Source organism: Hevea brasiliensis, chromosome 2 (assembly GCF_030052815.1).
Source record: "Hevea brasiliensis isolate MT/VB/25A 57/8 chromosome 2, ASM3005281v1, whole genome shotgun sequence".
NCBI lineage: Eukaryota > Viridiplantae > Streptophyta > Magnoliopsida > Malpighiales > Euphorbiaceae > Hevea > Hevea brasiliensis.
Window position 1 is genome coordinate 578,313 of NC_079494.1, and position 20,758 is coordinate 599,070.

The 20,758-nt window shown below is 35.9% G+C and overlaps 4 protein-coding genes across 5 annotated transcripts; 3 read left to right on the top strand and 1 right to left on the bottom strand.

Moving 5' to 3' along the window:
- The first annotated feature begins 708 nt into the window (after positions 1–708).
- LOC110669238 (pyrophosphate--fructose 6-phosphate 1-phosphotransferase subunit alpha) lies at positions 709–8,220 on the top strand. Its single transcript, XM_021830785.2, has 19 exons — positions 709–955; positions 1,379–1,551; positions 1,726–1,838; positions 2,210–2,284; positions 2,374–2,487; positions 2,580–2,647; positions 2,792–2,875; positions 3,625–3,678; positions 3,984–4,064; positions 4,150–4,243; positions 4,325–4,398; positions 5,233–5,343; positions 5,445–5,489; positions 5,571–5,627; positions 6,325–6,429; positions 6,519–6,635; positions 6,751–6,854; positions 7,042–7,207; positions 7,796–8,220. The coding sequence occupies exons 1-19, from the start codon at positions 866–868 to the stop codon at positions 7,922–7,924; spliced, it is 1,854 nt and encodes a 617-aa protein (XP_021686477.1). The 5' UTR covers positions 709–865; the 3' UTR covers positions 7,925–8,220.
- Positions 8,221–9,730: 1,510 nt separating this feature from the next.
- On the top strand, positions 9,731–13,963 carry LOC110669240 (protein FAR1-RELATED SEQUENCE 5). The gene is made up of 2 exons (XM_021830788.2): positions 9,731–12,267; positions 13,125–13,963. The coding sequence occupies exons 1-2, from the start codon at positions 10,135–10,137 to the stop codon at positions 13,287–13,289; spliced, it is 2,298 nt and encodes a 765-aa protein (XP_021686480.1). The 5' UTR covers positions 9,731–10,134; the 3' UTR covers positions 13,290–13,963.
- Positions 13,964–14,534: 571 nt separating this feature from the next.
- Positions 14,535–16,996, top strand: LOC110669268 (cyclin-dependent kinase B2-2). 2 transcript variants are annotated; one of them, XM_021830823.2, is made up of 8 exons: positions 14,539–14,857; positions 15,512–15,653; positions 15,739–15,800; positions 15,926–16,037; positions 16,131–16,224; positions 16,312–16,381; positions 16,472–16,610; positions 16,737–16,996. In XM_021830823.2, exons 1-8 carry the CDS (start codon positions 14,631–14,633, stop codon positions 16,827–16,829), a joined length of 939 nt encoding a protein of 312 aa, XP_021686515.2. In that variant the 5' UTR covers positions 14,539–14,630; the 3' UTR covers positions 16,830–16,996. The 2 variants fall into 2 exon arrangements, with proteins under 2 accessions (XP_057986856.1, XP_021686515.2); XM_058130873.1 differs by having other exon boundaries at positions 14,535–14,857; positions 16,312–16,610.
- A 343-nt stretch (positions 16,997–17,339) lies between these two features.
- On the bottom strand, positions 17,340–20,371 carry LOC110669228 (protein PIN-LIKES 3). Its single transcript, XM_021830757.2, is given in 11 exon segments — positions 17,340–17,527; positions 17,715–17,894; positions 17,991–18,043; positions 18,191–18,291; positions 18,712–18,801; positions 18,944–19,078; positions 19,080–19,166; positions 19,249–19,370; positions 19,635–19,759; positions 19,856–19,935; positions 20,057–20,371. Coding segments are annotated over 11 exon segments (1,230 nt in total). The 5' UTR covers positions 20,192–20,371; the 3' UTR covers positions 17,340–17,405.
- Positions 20,372–20,758: the final 387 nt, after the last annotated feature.

Below are 20,758 nucleotides of genomic sequence, written 5' to 3' on the forward strand. Positions count from 1 at the left end.
CCAATAAGAGGATAAAGGAAACTGAAAAGAGTTGGGTGGGGGCTCATACAAGTCGCCATTTGAGTTGAGCAATGAAATTGGCATTCGATAACTCGCAAAATTATTAATTAGGATAAAGATATACCAGTAGCGTAGAAAGCGTTGAAGATAAGTTTGTTCTCAGATGGCTGCAATTTCTAACTTTCTGTGGGCTCATTTCTGGAATCAGGATGTCAGCTAACTCAAAACAAAATCCACAATGCCAATCCAGTGATTCAATCCATCCAAAAATTAATTTTATTTTTTTTAAATAAATTTAAATTACATCATAATTGTATTTTATATATTAATTATATCATAATATTGTTATTACGAGACAAGTTTATTTAATGAGTTTGCAGCTGGCAAGCTTATAAATTAATCAATTTATAAATGTTAACGAGCTATAATTGGCTTATGAAGCGAGAGAAATCAATCTGGAACATTTCGCAAGCAGGCTGATTAGCTGACCCCACAATGTAATATCCGTTCAACTGAAACAATTCGTCAGACCGTACAAAGTTTTAACAATACTGTGGTCGAGGCAATTAAATTCTAGTTAGTTGTAGTAAAGCAAGGCCAATTAGGTAATTATACAACAAATTGTCATGGCTACGCCGTAATAAACCCCTAAAAGCAAGTCGAAATTTGACTCCAGGAACCAAAACTGCTGCGCTTTGTTGGTTGTATCGCCACGCTAAGTCCTTTTGTTTTCCTATCCGCTTTCAACTCCACTTCCCGTCCTATATAAACCAGAAATTATATAACAGGCCCACTGATACTACCTACTCTCTGCTATTTCACAACAAGCACCTCACACCACCATCATCACTACCACAACACCGCCATGGATTCCGATTTCGGCATTCCCAGAGAACTTTCCGAGCTTCAAAAACTGAGATCCATTTACGAACCAGACCTCCCTCCTTGCCTTCAGGTCTTTCCCTATCTACTCCCATTTTTCTAGCTTTTCTAATTATTTCTTCTATTCTATTCATCATTTCCATATGGTCTTCAAAGGCAGTTAATTTTTCCCTCTACTTTTACATGTTTTTGCGATTTCTCTTTTGGAAATTTCGACGAATAGATCATTTTCAATGAGGTTCCATCGTTGTTAGGTTCCTGCTGCTTAGATCTACTTACATGCAGAGGATTGGGGCAGTTGATATGAATAGATCATGTGCTTATTTGCTAATTCTCTTCTGGATAATCATTGTTAAGCTTTTCGGTTTTTTTTTTATTAGATTATTTTAGTTTTGCCAACTTTTTCCCGCTTTTAAAGCATCGACGGATGTTAATTATGATTCATGTCGTTTTGATATTTGTGCTGAGATTACGTTTGAACAATGTCATCGTGCAGGGAACTACTGTCAGGGTAGAATTTGGCGATTCTACTACTGCAGCAGACGCAGCTGGTGCTCGCACCATAAGCAGATACTTTCCCCACACTTACGGTCAGCCCTTGGCTCACTTTCTTAGGGCAACTGCTAAAGTACCTGATGCTCACATCATTACTGAACATCCAGCTATGAGGTGTGTGCACTTGATGATTGGTTCGTGTGAATTTATCAAAATCAAATTTTTAAATGGGCATGCAATAGCATTGTTGAGATTTTGCAATAAAAAAATTACGCTTTTGTTTTGTATGTTTACAGGTGGTTTGTCCTTCAAAATGTCATAATTTGCTAACGTATTATATCTTAGCAGGGTGGGAATAGTCTTTTGTGGGAGACAATCTCCTGGAGGCCACAATGTCGTATGGGGCCTTCTCAATGCTCTTAAAATCCACAACCCTAACAGTACTTTACTTGGATTTCTGGGTAAGCAGTAGTATCTTCTTCAGTTTTTAGGGCGTGACTGTTTGGTTTGCCATTGGTTTACATGAGAATGCACTATCTTTTGAAGAAAACTGTTGATTTGTCTTGGTAGTTCTTTTGTTTTTGTTTTGTTAATTTAAATAAAGTCGATTCTTAATTTATATTGCTGTATCTGTTGGGATTCTTTTTTAAAAAAGAATGTTTTTAAAGTTCTTTGTTAGCTATTTTCTAAGAGATCGTAGATTTGAGATTTTTAGGAATTATTTTGTATGTGTATAAAATTGTGGATGCTAGTACTATGTTTTAAGTAAAGCTTAATAGCCTTTTTTTTAACTGAATGGTATCTAATTTTACCTGGCTGTATCTATGAACAGGTGGCTCTGAAGGTTTATTTGCCCAGAGAACTCTTGAAATAACTGATGAAGTTCTCTCAACCTACAAAAATCAAGGTTATATAATAACACCAGATGATTTTCAATCTTCCATTTCACATGGTCATGCAACTTGACTAATTTGTAATTTGATTACTTTGGGGAAGGTGGTTATGATTTGCTGGGTAGGACTAGAGATCAAATAAGAACAACTGAGCAAGTAAATGCTGCACTAACCACATGCAAAGATATGAAATTGGATGGCCTTGTTATAATTGGAGGTAAGATTCATTTTTGAGAATTGCAACTGAATGTTCATGTAAAATCTTAGAAGTAGAACAGGTGCTAAATATGGATTTTTTGCCTTTTGAAGGGGTTACATCAAATACAGATGCTGCTCAGCTTGCTGAAACATTTGCTGAGGCAAAGTGCTCAACAAAGGTACTTTTTGTGTGCCTTACAAATTGGCATTGAGCAACCATGACATTTACTTGCTTTCTTTATGCTTCTCTCACAATTGTGTGAACCTCTGCAACATGGGCATACTTCTGTGTCAACTCAGTTAACTGAATATATTTTTTGCAGGTGGTTGGCGTTCCTGTTACTTTGAATGGAGATCTCAAGAATCAATTTGTTGAAACAAATGTTGGTTTTGATACTATATGTAAGGTATTTGGTTAAATAATGCTTGCAACTATTAGTAAATAGTTTGAGAAGCTTGCTTTTTATTCAAATTTGCTAATGACTTAGAAAAATAATAGTTTATAAAAAAAAAGACTCTGTGATGCTTTCTGAATTTCTGCTGAACTGAGTTGTTATTTCTTGTGAACTACATATCAATTTGTCCTATCAATTTGTTCCTTCTTTTGTAATGTCTTTTCTCCTCATTTTCTGTAAGGTGTACCAAGTATGTAAATATTATGCTAGCTGAAATCAATGTAAGTAGGCGTGCAATTCATGCACCAATGTAGAAATGCCAAGTGGTGGATGGTTTAAGTCTAATGGAAGTCAACTTGATCATGAGCTGTTGTTATCTGTATTTGTTTTTTTTTTTTTTTTGGTAATATTTATATCATGCTTCATATTTGAGTCTTTGCTCACCTTTTATGTGAAAGAATTTCATTAGATTGCATTTTCTTTGATTGGACATAGACTAGTATATTTATATTACTCAAATAAAAATTCAGAAGTGATGGTAGATTTGTTTACACTTCCTCTATTGAGATTTATATCCAATGTGTGACAAATAAATGCATTGGTTCCAGATCTAATACCTACTTTGGGTTACTAAGTAGCAACACAAATTCATTACCACGGTTTTTCTCCCCTTATCCATTTCTATATGCATTTTCGTATTATGGATCTTGTATTGCTATTTTGTTAGGTTCTGAAGTAAATCTCATTTTTCTGATATACAGGTTAATTCACAGCTCATCAGTAATGTCTGTACTGATGCTCTTTCTGCAGAGAAGGTAATGACTTGTCTTTATCCTCAACACTATCTTGTCAATGGCCACTGACCAGATTAATTCCCAGTCGCTATTAAATCATTTGATATTCTTATGTCAGAAAAGTTAATTTGAGGAAAAAGAGAGTAGTGTTGAGCATATTAATCCTTAAATGTGCTGAAACAAGGATTAAAAAAAAAAGAAGAAACAATAACAAGGAATGTAAGAAGCTTATATCTTACTTAAATTTGTTTGAAGAGTTGAACATTTATTTATTTATTTTTAATTAATTTGTCTTTACGATAATTCTCATTGCTATCCTTTTCCAGTATTATTATTTTATTCGTCTCATGGGTCGAAAGGCATCACATGTTGCTTTAGAGTGCACACTTCAGTCTCATCCAAACATGGTTAGTATTTTTTTGTTTCATGACGTCTTTTCTTTGATAGTTATTATGGTTGTTCCCTAAATAATGTACAATGTGCTTTCCATAGGTAATCCTTGGTGAGGAGGTAGCTGCATCAAAGCTCACTCTTTTTGACCTGACTAAACAAATTTGTGATGCAGTCCAAGTCAGAGCAGAGCAAGGTTTGGACAATTTATCCTGCTTTATGTAATTTTTGGTTATAGTTGATATTTTTCTTTCCTGACTTTAATCAAATATATCAGACAAGTACCATGGTGTCATTCTACTTCCAGAGGGGCTCATAGAAAGCATTCCTGAAGTGTATGCTCTCTTAAAGGTAATTCATGTTGTTAAATAATGACTCCTTGTGTGTGATCCCTTTTATCTTTAATTTGTGTATGTTTTATTGGAACACATTTTTGTTTATTTAAACTGCATTTCCATCTATAATTTAAGCGCATAAGTGGTAGCTTCTCTTTTGTGCAAAAGTTGTGTATATATTAACATCATATGTATTACTTATCATATTTATGTAAGGCTAATTTAGAAGAAAAAAAAAACCAAAGGTTTTGCACACAATTGTAATTTAATCCGATTCTTTCAATTTTGGTAACTTAGGCCTACTTTCTTCAAATCTGGTGTAATTTTATCGAAGACTCACAATTGATTTGGGGTGAGTTCTTTTCTTGTTGACATGGCAAGCCACCTGCAGATCGAAGGTTGACTATTCCAATTTTGCTCTTTTTTTTTTTTTTCAAAACTTTGGAAATTCGCTAAAAAATCCAGTGGTGCTAAGAAAATTAAAAAAACCAGCACCAAACATTCTCAAAAGTTCCAAATTATTTTCATGTGAATTAAAAGATTTGGCAGGGTGTGTTCTTGCTGACATGGCACTCCAGGTGGCTTGCCATGTTAACAAGAACACATTCCTTCCAAATCAACTTGGGGCCTTGGTTAAAATTGCATCATAATTGGAGAAATTAGGCCTAAATTGCCAAAATTCAAAGAATTAGATTAAATTGCAATTGCATGCAAACGTTTGGATTGTTTTTATAACTAGGCCTTTATGTTATCATTAACACACACACAACTGCATTAAGGAATTGTATATGCAGTAGTTATATTGAAGTTTTCTTGCTGTAGTTACATTGAAATTTTCTGTATCTCTTAGGAAATACATGGTTTGTTAAGGCAAGGTGTTACCCCCAACAACATTTCATCTCAACTCTCACCATGGGCTTCTGCTTTGTTTGAATTCTTGCCACCCTTTATCAAGAAACAGGTTTGGATATCCCTCTTAAATTTACATTAGAAGAATTTTGTTAGTCAATTGAAGCTTAATGAGTATGTTACCATCTAAAAGTTTGATATTTAATATCACAGCTGCTCCTTTACCCTGAATCAGATGACTCAGCTCAGTTATCCCAGGTGACTAACATCATCTTCCTATGAAAGGGATCATTAAACTTATGGATTCTTGATATATTTTCTGCTCTTTTTCTCTACCAGATTGAGACAGAGAAACTTCTAGCACATCTTGTGCAGGCAGAAATGAGCAAACGGCTGGTATGTTGTAAAGTTGCTGAGCTTTGTTGCGATTTTTCATCTTCCTGATAATCTCTTAACCATTCTATACTCTTGTGTTCGGCATGTTGATGAAATCTTTATCTAGTTTGTGAAATGCCGCATTTATGTACTTTATATTGCTCATTTTATGTCCATTACATTAGAAGAAAGCCCTCCTTGAACGCTAAGTATAGAAGTAATTTTTTTTTTTTTTATCGAACTTGGGACCGATAACAACCAAGGCCTATGCTCATGCTTCGTCCATTTACCGTTTGAGCTGAAACCTTGGGACGTGGAAATCGTGTTATCTGCGTTTTGCTGAATCAAATGTTGTTCTGTTGGTTGGGCATACTGCTCCTCAATTGATATTTTAAAGCTTGTGCATAATGTTGGTATTCTTAATTGCATCTCTGAATTTCCTAATGGAAAGTTTTATTACTATCAAGGGGAAAATAAGGTGACTATTGGTTTGCTATAGGAAGTGGTTCTTTATTTTCTATTTGTTGTAATATTGCATTCATGTCATTAAATACATTTGTAGCATGATTCTATTTGTTGTAATTGCTTTGCCACATGCTATGGAAGTTAGATGTGAAAACTGGAAGTGGCTTACAGTTAGTTTTAGTTAAAATTTTACCCTGACTTGTATTCTACTTGATAAACCATCTATTCATGATTTCTTGGATGTTTTGAACAGAAAGAAGGCACGTACAAGGGGAAAAAATTCAATGCTATCTGCCACTTTTTTGGTTATCAGGCCCGGGGTTCTGTGCCATCGAAATTTGATTGCGACTATGCCTATGTATGTTATCAAAAAGGGATATCCGTATATTTAGTCTTTTGATTATAATATACCCTTGTTTTATTTAATGTGGAATAACTCTTCTGTAGGTGCTTGGACACATCTGCTACCATATTCTAGCAGCTGGTTTGAATGGCTACATGGCAACTGTAACTAACCTGAAGAATCCTGTGAACAAGTGGCGCTGTGGTGCTGCTCCAATTACAGTTGGGTTTTAATTCTATTTCTAACTGGCCAAACTCCAATTGAGGGCTTTTTTTTCCCAGTTTTTGGTTGGTGTAGATTATTGACTTTTTTGAACTGTTTTCTCCAAAATCTTAGGCAATGATGACAGTGAAGCGTTGGGCTCAAAGTCCAGGTGCCACTTCAATTGGGAAACCTGCTATTCATCCAGCTGCAGTGGATTTGAAAGGCAAAGCATATGAGTGAGTTCTTTTTGGTGTTTTTCTTTTTTCACCTACTTAGTAAAACCTGATATAATATTTAAACAATAGAAGAGGAAAAGATTAGGTAACTTTTAGTGACAGTGTGATCACAACAAACTTTGTGTGGTTTGCTCATTGTCCTACGAACATGAGATTGATTCTGAATTTTGCATGGCTTTGATTGCAGGCTGCTCAGAGAAAATGCAATAAAGTTTTTAATGGATGATCTATACAGAAATCCAGGGCCCCTACAATTCGAAGGTCCTGGTGCTGATGCTAAGCCATTAACTCTCTGTGTTGAAGACCAGGATTACATGGGCCGGATAAAGAAATTGCAGGACTACCTTGACAAGGTGCTTGAATTACTTTATTCTCCAAATTCTGTAATTGCCATTTTACATGATGTGAAAACCATGGTGCTAGTTTCAAAGCAAGAAAGAATGATTTTTAATGTTCCAACCAATGAGATTTACACAAAAGGTTTGAGCTATGTAGATGACAAAATAGTTCACATAGCAGAAATAATAAATGAAATTTCATATATTTGTGAAACTGTTTTCCAGTCTCTGCCTCTTTGCACGTGAGAGAATTTCTATTTCCTGGATGATAAGTCCATTTTCTATGCAATGATCAACATGCTTTGCCTTTTAAAGTTGTGATGTTGTTATGTTTTTATTGATTGTGGAAAAAGTCAACAGTAGAGGGGTAAGGAAAAAGGCAAAAGAACTTGAAAGGCATTAATACTCTTGGCTTATAAGTTGGTAAATGCATAAAGAACTCGACCTCAGATTCAGCTTTGGTTTAAATGTAGGTTGCCTAGTCTCTACTTTCTTTTGATCAAATTATGTTTGCATTTTATCTTAATGACATTTCATTGCATCTGAAAGCTTACAAGTGGAGTCGTTCTCCACATTGATGATTCCTCCCCATACTTTTTCCAGGTACGAACTATTGTAAAACCAGGGTGTTCACAGGAGGTTCTGAAAGCTGCTTTGAGTGTCATGGCTTCTGTGACAGATGTACTTTCTGCAATGTCTTCAACTTCGATCAATAACGATGCACGCCTTTAAGCGCAGAAATTACATGTTCTTGAACTAACTTGGTGCCATTGCATTAGTGTCAGAATTCTATCATTTGGCACATCGTTTCCTTTTTGTTGTTTTGTATCATGAACTGTAGGTGCCGACTAGTTAGAGGATTGCAATAAGCTGAATTTTGCTTTTTTTTTTTTTTTTGGAAAAAAAAAAAATTTAAATTTACATTGCTCTCGTGTGATAATAGCGTGAGGATTTGCTGAGTTGAAATTTTGTTTATGCTGGTTGGAACAAGGGACGTGCATATAATCGAAGCAGTATGTTTCCAATTAGATGCAGCAAGTTTTAACGATATAGCTTGTTTCGTGGTTCATATCTGACTTGGGCATACGTCTGCCCTAAACGATATAAGATTACTTTTATGGATTGAATTTACCCTTTTTCGATTGGAGTGATTCTTCAGACTCGATTAGCTTTTCTTGTTTTCGTCTCGCTTCCCTTGAAAGATTGGTGCATGTCAAAGTGAGCTGTTAAATGCTTGCAATTGAATCGCAGTTGCTCTTCCATCTTGTAAAATTGCGGAATCCAGAACCAAAATCGAATCTATCCCTTTCAACCGAGTATTTCACATGACTGTCGCTGCGACGACGCCTTCTGAATCATGGGGCGGTTGTCTAGTTATAAGCACAAGTAATGTACAGCACCCCAAAGATGAAGAAATCAGTTTTCTCCTTAAAACGAACTCCATCTTCAATGGCCTTGTGGAGTTGGCTGGCGGAAAAGCGAAGCTCCTTGATTGGATTTCCACTACCATTCCTAAAGGATATCCTCTTCCCCAGTAGCTTACTATCTCTTCCTTTATTTCTCCATTTTCTTTTTCTTTACAATCAAAATATTCCATATATCAGCAATTAAGATGATTTATAATGCAATTATATACCTATTATTATTAGCATTTATAATGATAATATAACGTTTTTCTCATATAAATAATAATATATGTAATAGTAGAAGTGAGAACAAAGAAATTCCTTCAGATTCTAGCCTTAACTAAGATAAGAAACTATTTCAATTCTATAGTTTGAATAATTGAAATTCATAACAAATTCTAATTTTAAAATTAAAAAAAAAAAAAAAACACTTGTCCTCCATTAGATTTAGTAAGGTGTATCATTCTGTTACATAAAATTTTATAATTTATCTATGATATTTTTTTAAAATTAATATTATTTTTTATAAAATAATTAATTATAAAAAATTTATTAATTTAACGAAAAAAATTAAAAAAAAACATATATAATATTTTTAATAATATTAAAAAAATATTAATTACATATAACACTAAATAAAGTATAATTATTTAGTATTTCATTTTAATTAAAATTTAAAAATAATATGAAAAATATTATAATTTTATATTTATCTTTTTACATAATTTTTAACTTAATAAATTTTTTTAAAATTAATTATTTTACATCAGTTTAAAAAAAAAATCTCATAAAACAAGTTATACAATTTTATTAAACCATCTCATTCTCTATAAACAAGTAATTTTATTTTGTAATATAATCAAGTATCACATAATACATCTTTTAGTAATTAATTTTTTGATTTTATCATCTAATAAAAAAATAATAGATATTACTTTTTTTTCAGTGAAAATAATTTTTAGATCAGTTTTTCTTGCAATGAAATTTTTTTTTTAATTTTAAAAATATACTTAATATATGATTTACAGTATTTAAAATAAATTATTCCATAAATTCTAATTATAATTAACAACAAAAAAGTTTCCATTAAAAAAAAAAAATGATTGCTAGTCTTTTTTTGCTAGTTTGCTGCCCATAATTAAACGATCAATATGGTGAGAAACGTTTCCATCTCTCTGTGCTTTACAATCTCCCCAAACTGAAAACCCTCAAAACCCCAAATTCCCTCCTATTTCTCTCTCTCTCTCTCTCTCTAGCTTGCATGTACCTCAACAAGCAAAAACGCCCCATAGTTGCTTTGGATGACAGATTGCAAGCAAGCAGATTATACTAAAAGCCTTTGCACCTGGTTTTGATCTGTCGAGCTCGCCCAAGCTTACTCAATCATCACTAGTGACTGTACGACTAGCTAATCTCTGGTCAGTTACTGTTTCTCTTACTCTCCCTTGTAGCCTTACTTCACACTTAGTCCCTTATCCTTCACATTTGGAATTATAATGTAAGAATTAGAGATTGTATAATCAATTCCCATTAGTCATGGATATCGAGTCACTGAATGTGATGGAGTTTGATGATGTGGGTGGTTCTGGTCGCGAAGATAACGTTGCTGCCCCTGACCTTGAACGCCCAGATGATTTTCATCTCGAATACAACAGCAATAATAATAGTAATAATCAGGATTTGTTGGAAGGTCCTTCCACGGCTTCCTCAACTTCAAATTGGGACCCTAATCTTGAGCCCTTTGAGGGTATGGAATTTGATTCTGAACAGGCTGCTCGCATTTTCTACAATTCCTATGCCCGCCGGATTGGTTTTAGTACTAGGGTCAGTGTTTACCAGCGGTCTCGTCGCGATGGGTCTATCATTTGCCGCCAAATTGTGTGTTCTCGTGAAGGGTTTCGTCGTGAGGGCAATGAGAATAGGTCTAAAAGGCAACGCACCATCACTAGAGTTGGGTGTAAAGCTCAGATGACGGTTAAGAAACAGAGTTGTGGAAAGTGGGCTGTGACTAAACTCATTAAAGAACATAATCATGATCTTGTGCCCCCTGATAAGGTTCATTGCCTTCGTTCACACAGGCACGTGTCTGGTCCTGCACGAAGTCTCATTGATACACTTCAGGCTGCAGGGATGGGGCCAAGTGGAGTCATGTCTGTGCTGATTAAGGAATCTGGTGGAATCAATAATGTCGGTTTTACTAAAGTTGATTGCCAGAATTATATGAGTAGTAGTAGGCAGAGGACACTTGGCAGTGGAGGTCAGGTTGTCTTTTACTATTTGAAACAAATGCAAGCTGAAGATTCTGGTTTCTTCTGTGCTGTTCAAGGTGATTTTGATAACTCAACAGGAAACATTTTCTGGGCTGATGCAAATTCGAGAATGAATTACACTTGCTTTGGGGACACTGTCACGTTTGATACAACATATAGAACAAACCGTTACCGAGTTCCTTTTGCACCTTTTACTGGGTGGAACCATCATGGACAGCCAGTACTGTTTGGATGTGCATTGCTGCTCAATGAGTCAGAGTCGTCTTTTGTTTGGCTATTTGAGACTTGGCTTGCTGCAATGTCAGGCCGCCATCCCATCTCAATCACAACAGACCAGGACAGAATCATACGGGCAGCTGTTTCACAGGTGTTTCCGGGAACCCGCCACCGATTTTGTAAATGGAACATCTTTAGGGAGGCCCAGGAGAAATTGTCTGATGTATATCACTCACACCCTGCTTTTGAAGTGGAGTTCCAAAGATGCATCAACATGACTGAGACAGTTGATGAGTTTGAGTCATGTTGGGAGTCACTTGTTGAAAGGTATGATCTTGGTAATAGTGAATGGCTTCAGTCCATGTACAATGCTCGCCAGCAGTGGGTGCCTGTTTATCTCATGGATACATTCTTTGGTGAGATGTCCACAATGCAAGGAAGTGATAGTATTAATTCTTACTTTGATGGGTATATTAATGCATCAACTAATATTCAGGTACTGATTAAGCAGCATGAAAAAGCAATTACAAATCGCTATGAAAAGGAAGTAAAGGCAGATTATGATACAATGAATGCTCCTCCAGTTTTAAAAACTCCATCTCCTATGGAAAAACAAGCAGCAAACCTTTATACAAGGAAGATATTTATGAAATTCCAAGAGGAATTGGTTGAGACACTTGCTTATCCTGCAACTGTAATTGATGATATGGGATCAACAATTACATATAGGGTGGCAAAGTTTGGGGAAGACCATAAAGCTCACTTTGTTAGGTTCCAGGTTTTTGAGAAGAGAGCTAGCTGTAGTTGCCAAATGTTTGAGTTTTCAGGTATTATTTGTAGGCACATATTAGCAGTTTTTAGGGTAACCAATGTTCTGACACTTCCATCTTACTATATCTTGAAACGGTGGACAAGAAATGCCAAAAGTCAGGTTGTATTGGATGAGCATGCTCTTGGGCTTCCTAGTAATTCTCAAGAGTCCTTTGCTGTTCGCTGTGACAAACTAAGCCAGAAAGCCCTCAAATATATAGAAGAAGGTGCAGAATCAACGCATATTTATAATGTGGCAATGAATGCTCTCCATGAGGCCACAAGGAAGGTTGCTGCTGCAAAGAAACAAGGTCTTGTGCCTATACAGAATACTTTGGTTAATGGCAGTCAGCAGCTGCAGCCGTGCTGTCTGGTCAGTTCTAGGAACTTGTACAAGAAATCCTCTTTGATTGACCTTTGTTTATGTTGCAGATAATGCTCTGAGTGATTGATTCTCTTCCTTAATATTCTTCAATATCTAAACTTCCATGAAAATTGCTGATTATTACTTGTCTGTTCAAATATACTGAGCATGCAGCAATCAGATCCTAAACTAAGGGTGCCATCACTGATTTTACTTGGGGTATTTGAAGAATTGTTACTTATTTGTTGTAAATTGTTATATCAGAAGTTAATGTGCAATTTTAACAAGGAACTGCATGCATAAGGATTCTGCCTTTGATGAATTTTCGGGGAAAATGTTTTTCTCATTAAAAGGCTTTAAAAAAAATGTAATTGTGGTGGATTGCAACTGTATATTTATTGTGAACTTAGCCCTAAAAGAATAATGATCCCAATCCCGAAGACATGGCCTAGAGGGTGCTTATCAGGTACATGCTTCCAATAATTGTAATAAATAATATACTTTTATGTTTTACAAATGACATTTGGCAACTTATAGTGGGCAAACTTGCACGAAAGGTATGCTTTTGACTACCTTCCTATATAAAAATAATTAGGCATCAAATAATGTGGTGGTCATCTGTAACTGTAACTGATTTGTGGCATTACTGACATCGATGTAGGAGATATAGATAGTGAATTTCAATGTTTGCATGTCAATTCTCAGAGAACTTCCTCTAAAAACTTTAGAAATTAATTCTGAGTTCCTAAAATCATGCCAAATCATTTTTGTTGTGTTTGCAGACATTTAATTCTGTTATTTGGTTATCTTGTTCATGCACCCAGGTCTCATTTAGACTAAGTGTTATGCTCTCATCACTTTTGTAGGATCAGGACAAGAAAATTCAGGAATTGACTGATGAATTGAAGCATGCAAGTCAACAATGTGAAGCATATCTATCAAAATTATTAGCTGTTTTGAAAGATATGGAGGAACAGAAGTTAAAGATATCTGTGAAGATTCAGAATGTGAGGCTCAATCTGAAAGATTGAACTGAAGCTTGAAAGGCGGTGTGGGAGAAATGGAAGTGTGGGGGGATGGCTAAACTATAATGGTCTTGCCATTTGCTTTCCACCATCCTTCTTTTGTTGCTGAAAGAGGATATATTTTGAAGTCCTACTCCAGGACAGTTGTAATGTAAGCTATGTTGAGGCCTAACTATATTACGGTTGTCTTAACAGCTGTATTTCTCCAGAAATTTTACTTTGCGGCTAGAACATTTAGCCACAAATGTTTGTGTTCTTAACTACAACTTATGCCCCATGGCTATAGGTGCAAAATGTTGCAGTGGCTGCTGGTTCTGAAAAGGGTGATGTGAAGTGAGAAGAGACTGCAGATAGAGAGGAGGAATTTGAGGAGGCGGGTGAGAGAGTCAGGATAAAGTTTTGCTTATGTTGGATGTTTCAATAGTGGCTTACCCATTTATCACTTCTATGAACTCCCCTACACCATAACCTGTTGTACCTGCGCCTCCGTAGTAAGGGCAGGTGTCCCATGATTCAAACCTATCAGGAAAATACTTCTTGGGTAACAAACAAGTGAAAGAAATTAATATTGCATTGGTCAAAATGTTCTAATATTGCATAGGTCAAAATAGAAATTAATGTTTTCATTATAAAGAATATTTATGTATAATTTATAATAATAGTATTGAACATTAGAGAAATTGTATTTTTTTTATGTGGGTAAAAGTTATGTTTATTAAAGATTTTGTTGATAAAATTTAAATTAATCATATTGAATTGTATTTTGTTTATTAAAAAAAAAAATTCTGAACTGTCAGCGATGATACAGTTTGTATATATATGAATTAAACTAAAATACTAAGCGTTCGGTTCGAAATTGAAATAATTTGAAATTAAAATTAAAATTGACTTTAAATTGAATTAAAATCAGATCTTGATTTAATTTAAAATTATTTTTTAAAAATAAATATTTAAAGATTTTGGCCGTAAAATGTAATGCAGATAAAAACCAAGGAGGATCGTGTATTCTTATTTCAATCTCCAAATGAATCTTAAATTAGAAGCATCGATCATTGCTCTTTTCTGCTCTGCAGCCCTAGCCCTTCAGCCCAATTGGGCTTTATGTGTCAGCGTCAGCTCAAGGGCTTCACTTTAAGAGGCGCTCCTAGGGTATTTATGGAAATATGAAAATCTGAGTTTGAATTTCAAATAGGTTTCCGTTGGCCAACGGGCAAGGATCCCCCCATTTGGTTCCATATACATTCTGCGTCTATATTCTTATACCACTGTCGCTGTCTCTGAGAGCCAAAGAAAAATACAAACTTCTTGAGAGAGAGAGAGAGAGAGAGAGAGAGAGAGAGAGAGAGAATGGAGAGACCAGTAACAACCGTTTCTGTAATGGAGGCATTTGAGAAACTAGAGAAGGTAGGAGAGGGAACTTACGGGAAGGTGTACAGAGCAAGAGAGAGGGCAACCGGCAAGATCGTTGCCCTCAAGAAGACTCGTCTCCACGAAGATGATGAAGGAGTCCCTCCCACCACTCTGCGTGAGGTCTCCATCTTGCGTATGCTCTCTAGGGATCCTCATGTAGTCAGGTACTGCGTTTCTTGGATATTTCTGTGTCTTTTCTTTTTTCTTTTATTTTCTAATCTTGAATTTCAATTATGGTATTACATTTATGAAGTTTTCATAGTATTGGGTTGTTCTCCGTTGAGTTCTTGAACCTGTGTTTCCTGTTGCCTGTATCTGTCATTTTCAAGAATTACCTGTTCTGATTTTGGGTGATTTAGTTTTGATTTAAATCAAGTTTCGTCATTTAATTATGCCGTTTTAGGGTTTCGAGTTATCTTCTCTATGGGGACTCGATGTTCTTTTATGGCATCAATAGTCTTCATCTAGGGATTTCTCTGAGCTTTGTCAATCATGTACTTGGTTCTTTAGTGAGTGTCATTGTCAACACTACTGGAACTGGTTCATTAGCGTTCGCCGAGTGATTTCTTCCATAAATATAGTGTTCAATTCTTTTTGGGGTACATATAATATCCGATGATCTCTTTATTGTCAACACTTGTGTTACCCTTAGATCGACTTGCTATGTTGCTTTTATGAGGTTCTTTTTTATGGCGAAAAGGGTTTTTGCCTATGCTGCTCACGGTTGAGCAATGAGCACTATTCCTGTTAAATACTATCTATTATTTATCAATCCTTGGTAGAAAAATGAGTTTTGTTGTTTTGTTCTTAATCCACAGATTGATCGATGTCAAACAAGGTTTGAACAAAGAAGGGAAGACCGTACTATATCTGGTTTTTGAGTACATGGACACTGATCTTAAGAAATTTATCCGAAGTTTCCGCCAAACTGGAGAGAATATTCCAGTGAAAACTGTTAAGGTAGATAAGCATCCCCTTTGTAATTTTGTTTGAGAAATCTTTTTTTTGGGATCACTCAAAAAATTATATGTTGATTCATATGCAGAGCTTGATGTATCAACTGTGCAAGGGAGTTGCTTTCTGTCATGGGCATGGAATCTTACACAGGTTCTTTTTGGCATGTGTAATTTATGATCTTCTATTGTTAACTCAGGTTTTAACCACATTCTTTCCTGAGATTGATGTAATAAAATTGTTGCAATCTTTTCTTTTGGACTCCTTTGTCCTATCAGGGACCTTAAGCCTCACAACCTCTTGATGGATAGGAAGACAATGATGCTTAAGATTGCAGATCTTGGACTAGCTCGAGCATTTACTCTTCCTATCAAGAAGTATACTCATGAGGTAGTGAATGCTCTCTATTATTATTACTTTGTTATGCTTATATTCTCTTAGAACTATCAATGCAGAGTAAATGGGGTGTAATTTTTTTTTCAGATATTGACCTTATGGTACAGAGCACCTGAAGTCCTGTTAGGGGCTACCCATTACTCAACTGCTGTGGACATGTGGTCTGTGGGTTGTATATTTGGTACGGACTTCATACCCGTTGATTTTGTATTCATTCGATTCACTTGCCCATTCAAATGCTAAATGGTGCGTTTTTACTGACTTATAGCTGAACTGGTCACAAAGCAAGCACTTTTCCCTGGGGATTCTGAACTGCAACAGCTCCTGCATATTTTCAGGTTCTATTTCTGTCCCTTTAATGTAGTAGCAACGTCTTTTTCCTGCTTTCTGCTAGGCCTTCTCTTATTCTTTTTTATACTTGGATGCAGGTTATTAGGTACCCCAAATGAGGAGGTATGGCCGGGGGTAAGCAAACTGGTCAACTGGCATGAGTATCCCCAGTGGAGTCCCCAGAGTCTGTCATCAGCTGTTCCTAATTTGGAGAAGGATGGGTTGGATCTATTAGCAGTAAGTTGTGATGATGTTCAATGACTTGAACTGATGCACAGACTGTAGGATGTTGTAACATTATTATTTTCACTACCATGTATTGTTCAAAAGTATGTTGTGACCTAAAATTTAAATGTTCTGCAGCAAATGTTGCAGTATGAACCTTCAAAGCGTATCTCAGCAAAGAAAGCTATGGAGCATCCTTACTTTGACGATCTGAACAAGGCTATTCTCTAAAGAAACACAGCAATCTTGTTCTTATTATGTTTCAGGACCAGCAATGGAAATTCTCTATTGAAAATCTATTTGCTTCCCTCGAGCATACCTCGGTGATGTTATTGTCTTGTAACAGTTGATTTAACTTTGCAATCTAAGTCTAATGATATGACTGTGTTCCAATTCCACATTTCTCTTCTCAGTTCATTTAAATTATTGTACATCTTCCTGATCAACACTCTCTCCAACCATTTGTTGCATATATATGAAAGTGTTGCAGAAAAAAGAATGTGTATTTAACTTGCTCTTTTCCTGTTACACGAAATAATTTATGGTTTGAATCATTCAAATTAGAAACATGAAGAGCGTTGACCAAAGAGTAAGTGAAATTGAAGCCAAGGCATAGGCCCAAAGCATGATCACTGATATGACTGTGTTCCAATTCCACATTTCTCTTCTCAGTTCATTTAAATTATTGTACATCTTCCTGATCAACACTCTCTCCAACCATTTGTTGTGAAAGTGTTGCAGAAAAAAGAATGTGTATTTTAACTTGCTCTTTTCCTGTTACACGAAATAATTTATGGTTTGAATCATTCAAATTAGAAACATGAAGAGCGTTGACCAAAGAGTAAGTGAAATTGAAGCCAAGGCATAGGCCCAAAGCATGATCACTGAACATTCAGTTTCACCTGCTCCAAACAACTGAGTGATGACACCTGCAATTTTGGTAGCAAAAAATAAATCACTAACTATTTGGTTGCAAGGTAAATTCATTTTACCTGCAACAGCAAACAAATTCTCTGCTATGATTTTTAGAGGCATGTTCGTTTGGTATTTAAGCCAAAAAATGAAAGTGTGTAATAATCATTCTCATAAATAATGTAAATTGATTTAACGGGATACCCATGTTCATAGCTGGTGGAACTGCAAATTGAAGCAGAAGAACAAATTGATACAAAGGATCTGCAGGAATAAAACCTAGGCGGACTTTAACAATGAAAATGCCAATTATGGGCAGGGCAATATAACGAGCAACCATGATGCCAACAATTATAGACTTCTGCATTCCTGACCCTTCCAGGCCTAAGAGACAATCAAATTGTAACCATCAGTTTCTCAACACCAAACTAGTACAGCCAAATTGGATGGGAGACGATCCAATTGTAACCTTTTGAATACCTTTCAAAAGGTTCCCACCTAAAATCAGGGTGAGAGTTGGGATGGCTCCATCTCTGCAGTCAAAGAAGGAGCAAAATGAAATTGACAGGAAGAAGAATATAAGATACTTTATACCATGGAACTTGGAAATTAATAAATAAAATATTTGTGCCATAAGGACGTTGATAGAATTATATCAAGTTCAATTTGTTTAGGTTTACCCCAGCAAGGAAGCAGTGTCTTGAATTACATGAAGAGGAGCATCACCACCAATCAATATCTTCCGGATGTATGGGATGAGTCCAATCATGAATCCAACTATCTGCACAGCAAGCAATTATACAATTTAGGCAATGTTCAATCTATTGCTAAGATCAGATCATATGTCCCATAAAATTCAGTTCATTGTTCATAAAACATTAGTCATTAAACGGGCATGCTAACACATAAGACTATAATTCTATCTGGAACAAGGATAACTCATTTGTTTAGTTGTAATTCTTTGCTTGAGCAAAATGCATATCAACTGGCCTCTAGTGAGGTCCCATGATTAAATTAAATTATCATTTCCCAAGACTGTTTTCCATATCTTTTTCTGCCATCAGATAGGCTTCGCAGCCAAAATCAAAGGGTCAAAGTGGCGTTTTACAGATCCATTCAGAATCATATGTGGCTAATCAAATTATCTTTACAGAAAGTGTATGCAAAGGAAAGAGACCAATATCAAGCCACAAGCTCATACCGCTCCAGTGGTGGATGGTGCAAATACTGTTTTCCAATTAATATTTCCAAGCAGCTTACTTAGTAGTTGCTTATTGCCTGAATCTTCCATCTGTGACAATACTTGAAAGATTAATTCTTTAACCTCCAAAAGTAGTTTTCATGAGTATATAAAAATCTTATGTCTCAGAGACGAATATGAGGAACTACTCATGTAAGAAGCGAGAAGGTTAAGAGTACAGGCAGGGAACAACCTCGATTTGCTTAGTTCTGGGAAGTGCATATTGATCTATACGGTGTTCAGATGCCAGGGGCTCCTTGGAAGGAAGCAGCGGTTCTGTACAACTCCCCAATTCAGCTGTAGAACTTTCTCTTGAAGATTGACCTGTGTATTAGCCTTGTGGATTCTATGGTGGTTCCAGCTGCAGAAGCCCGAACGATATTGTACACATAAGACCATAGATAAATGGCTCCTATCTGAAGAGAACAAAAATAATATTTGGAGTAAGTCCTCCATAATTAAGTGATATAAAACAAGATACAAGTCTGTAGTACATACCGCCATTGAAAATGAAACATAAGCCAATCCGTATGACTGACAGACATCAGGAGCTCCAAATGGGCTTCCTTTTTCTTTACAAACTGCCGGGATCATAATAAGAAACATGTTCCCCAAATTCCCTGCTCACATAAACACTATTCAAGACCAAGAAACAATATACTGCAAGGAGGAAAAAAGTTTCGAGTTCATCAAATTGAACATATACTTTTTAAAGACACAAGTTATACAGGATTACTTTGGAAGAGAAGAATCAGCTACGTTCATAACGAGAAAACGAAAATCCAAGAAAAACTAATTTATTAGAGATGTCAAATGGAGAGTTTCCTGCTTAGACAGCAGATCCTAGACCAAATAACGGTACATGCATTAGAATTTAAGTTTACCAGCAGCACAGCAACCAACTATGAGGCCTCGTATGTGTGGGGGAGGCCTCGTAAATTGAACAAGAATCCAGCCAAGTATTGAACCAATGATAAATGTGATGAGGATATTTAATGGCATGAACCACCTACAGAATTTATAATCAAATTTACTTTAATAAACATCAATTGAACATTGAACAGACGGTTTTCATGCTGATAAAAAATTGATCAACTTCACTCACAACTTCACTATGCTTTCATATGTTACAGTTTCAGCAAGTTTGGAGGCCACAAGGGCGGGATTGAATACATAAAATACAACCTGTTCAACCCAAAAATGTTGAGAGTTAGGCAAGGAACTCAAAAGAGTGAACCATAAAACTGGATTATAACAAGAAACAAGAAGAGCTGGAGACTCTGAAATCAAAGTACCAATAGCTTACATTATTTACGTGCTTCCTAGCATCTTCCCTCAAGATATCGACCCGATCTAGAGCAAGAAAGGTCCCGAGTGCAGTTATCAGTAGCACTTTCAAGACTGGAATCGTTGACGCAATGAAGAGATCCAAAAGCCCCATGTTGATGAAAATTTCTTTAGCAAATATGAAGATGATCGACTTTCACGTCCCGGGTAGAGATCTGACTCTCCCAAAGTCGATTGTAGGAACCTTAATGAAAAAAACAAGAAGTTTCGATCACCAAGTATAGGGTTACCGTACGTTAGGAGGTAGTTGAACATAGAATTTAATGGCGTAACATGGACAGGAGACAATAATATAAATGTAATGATAGATACAACAGCCAACCAGAATGCATCATTGATAAAGGCCAGAGGTTTATCTTCAAATGGTATGTGATATATCAGACAACAGAATGAGCTAACTCGACTTCCTATCAAATAATCTAATCTAAAATGCCTTGCTAAATATGGCTTTCCTGGAATGATGCAGAATTGCATGTTGAGTGAAACATGGGCGATTCTTGGTCAGGATTAATACGTGTGCATGTGTAGATAGGAGAATGGATCAACGTCAACTCACAGAACAAAACTGAAACAGAGAATGACATTATATAGATAGGCAGGGAAGCAAAGGGTATAAAAAAGCGTGGAAAGCAACACGTATAGCGTTAGTTGCCATTAGCAA

What these genes read in the sequence shown, in the direction of transcription:
- LOC110669268 (XM_058130873.1), top strand. Translation starts at nt 14,631, where the DNA reads ATGGAGAGACCAGTAACAACCGTTTCTGTAATGGAGGCATTTGAGAAA. An exon ending in AGGGATCCTCATGTAGTCAG is followed by an intron (nt 14,858 to 15,511) that starts GTACTGCGTTTC and finishes CTTAATCCACAG; the next exon opens with ATTGATCGATGTCAAACAAG. An exon ending in TCAAGAAGTATACTCATGAG is followed by an intron (nt 16,038 to 16,130) that starts GTAGTGAATGCT and finishes TTTTTTTTTCAG; the next exon opens with ATATTGACCTTATGGTACAG.
- LOC110669240 (XM_021830788.2), top strand. Translation starts at nt 10,135, where the DNA reads ATGGATATCGAGTCACTGAATGTGATGGAGTTTGATGATGTGGGTGGT. An exon ending in AGCTGCAGCCGTGCTGTCTG is followed by an intron (nt 12,268 to 13,124) that starts GTCAGTTCTAGG and finishes TCACTTTTGTAG; the next exon opens with GATCAGGACAAGAAAATTCA.
- LOC110669238 (XM_021830785.2), top strand. Translation starts at nt 866, where the DNA reads ATGGATTCCGATTTCGGCATTCCCAGAGAACTTTCCGAGCTTCAAAAA. An exon ending in TGGCCTTGTTATAATTGGAG is followed by an intron (nt 2,488 to 2,579) that starts GTAAGATTCATT and finishes TGCCTTTTGAAG; the next exon opens with GGGTTACATCAAATACAGAT. An exon ending in CAGAAATGAGCAAACGGCTG is followed by an intron (nt 5,628 to 6,324) that starts GTATGTTGTAAA and finishes TGTTTTGAACAG; the next exon opens with AAAGAAGGCACGTACAAGGG.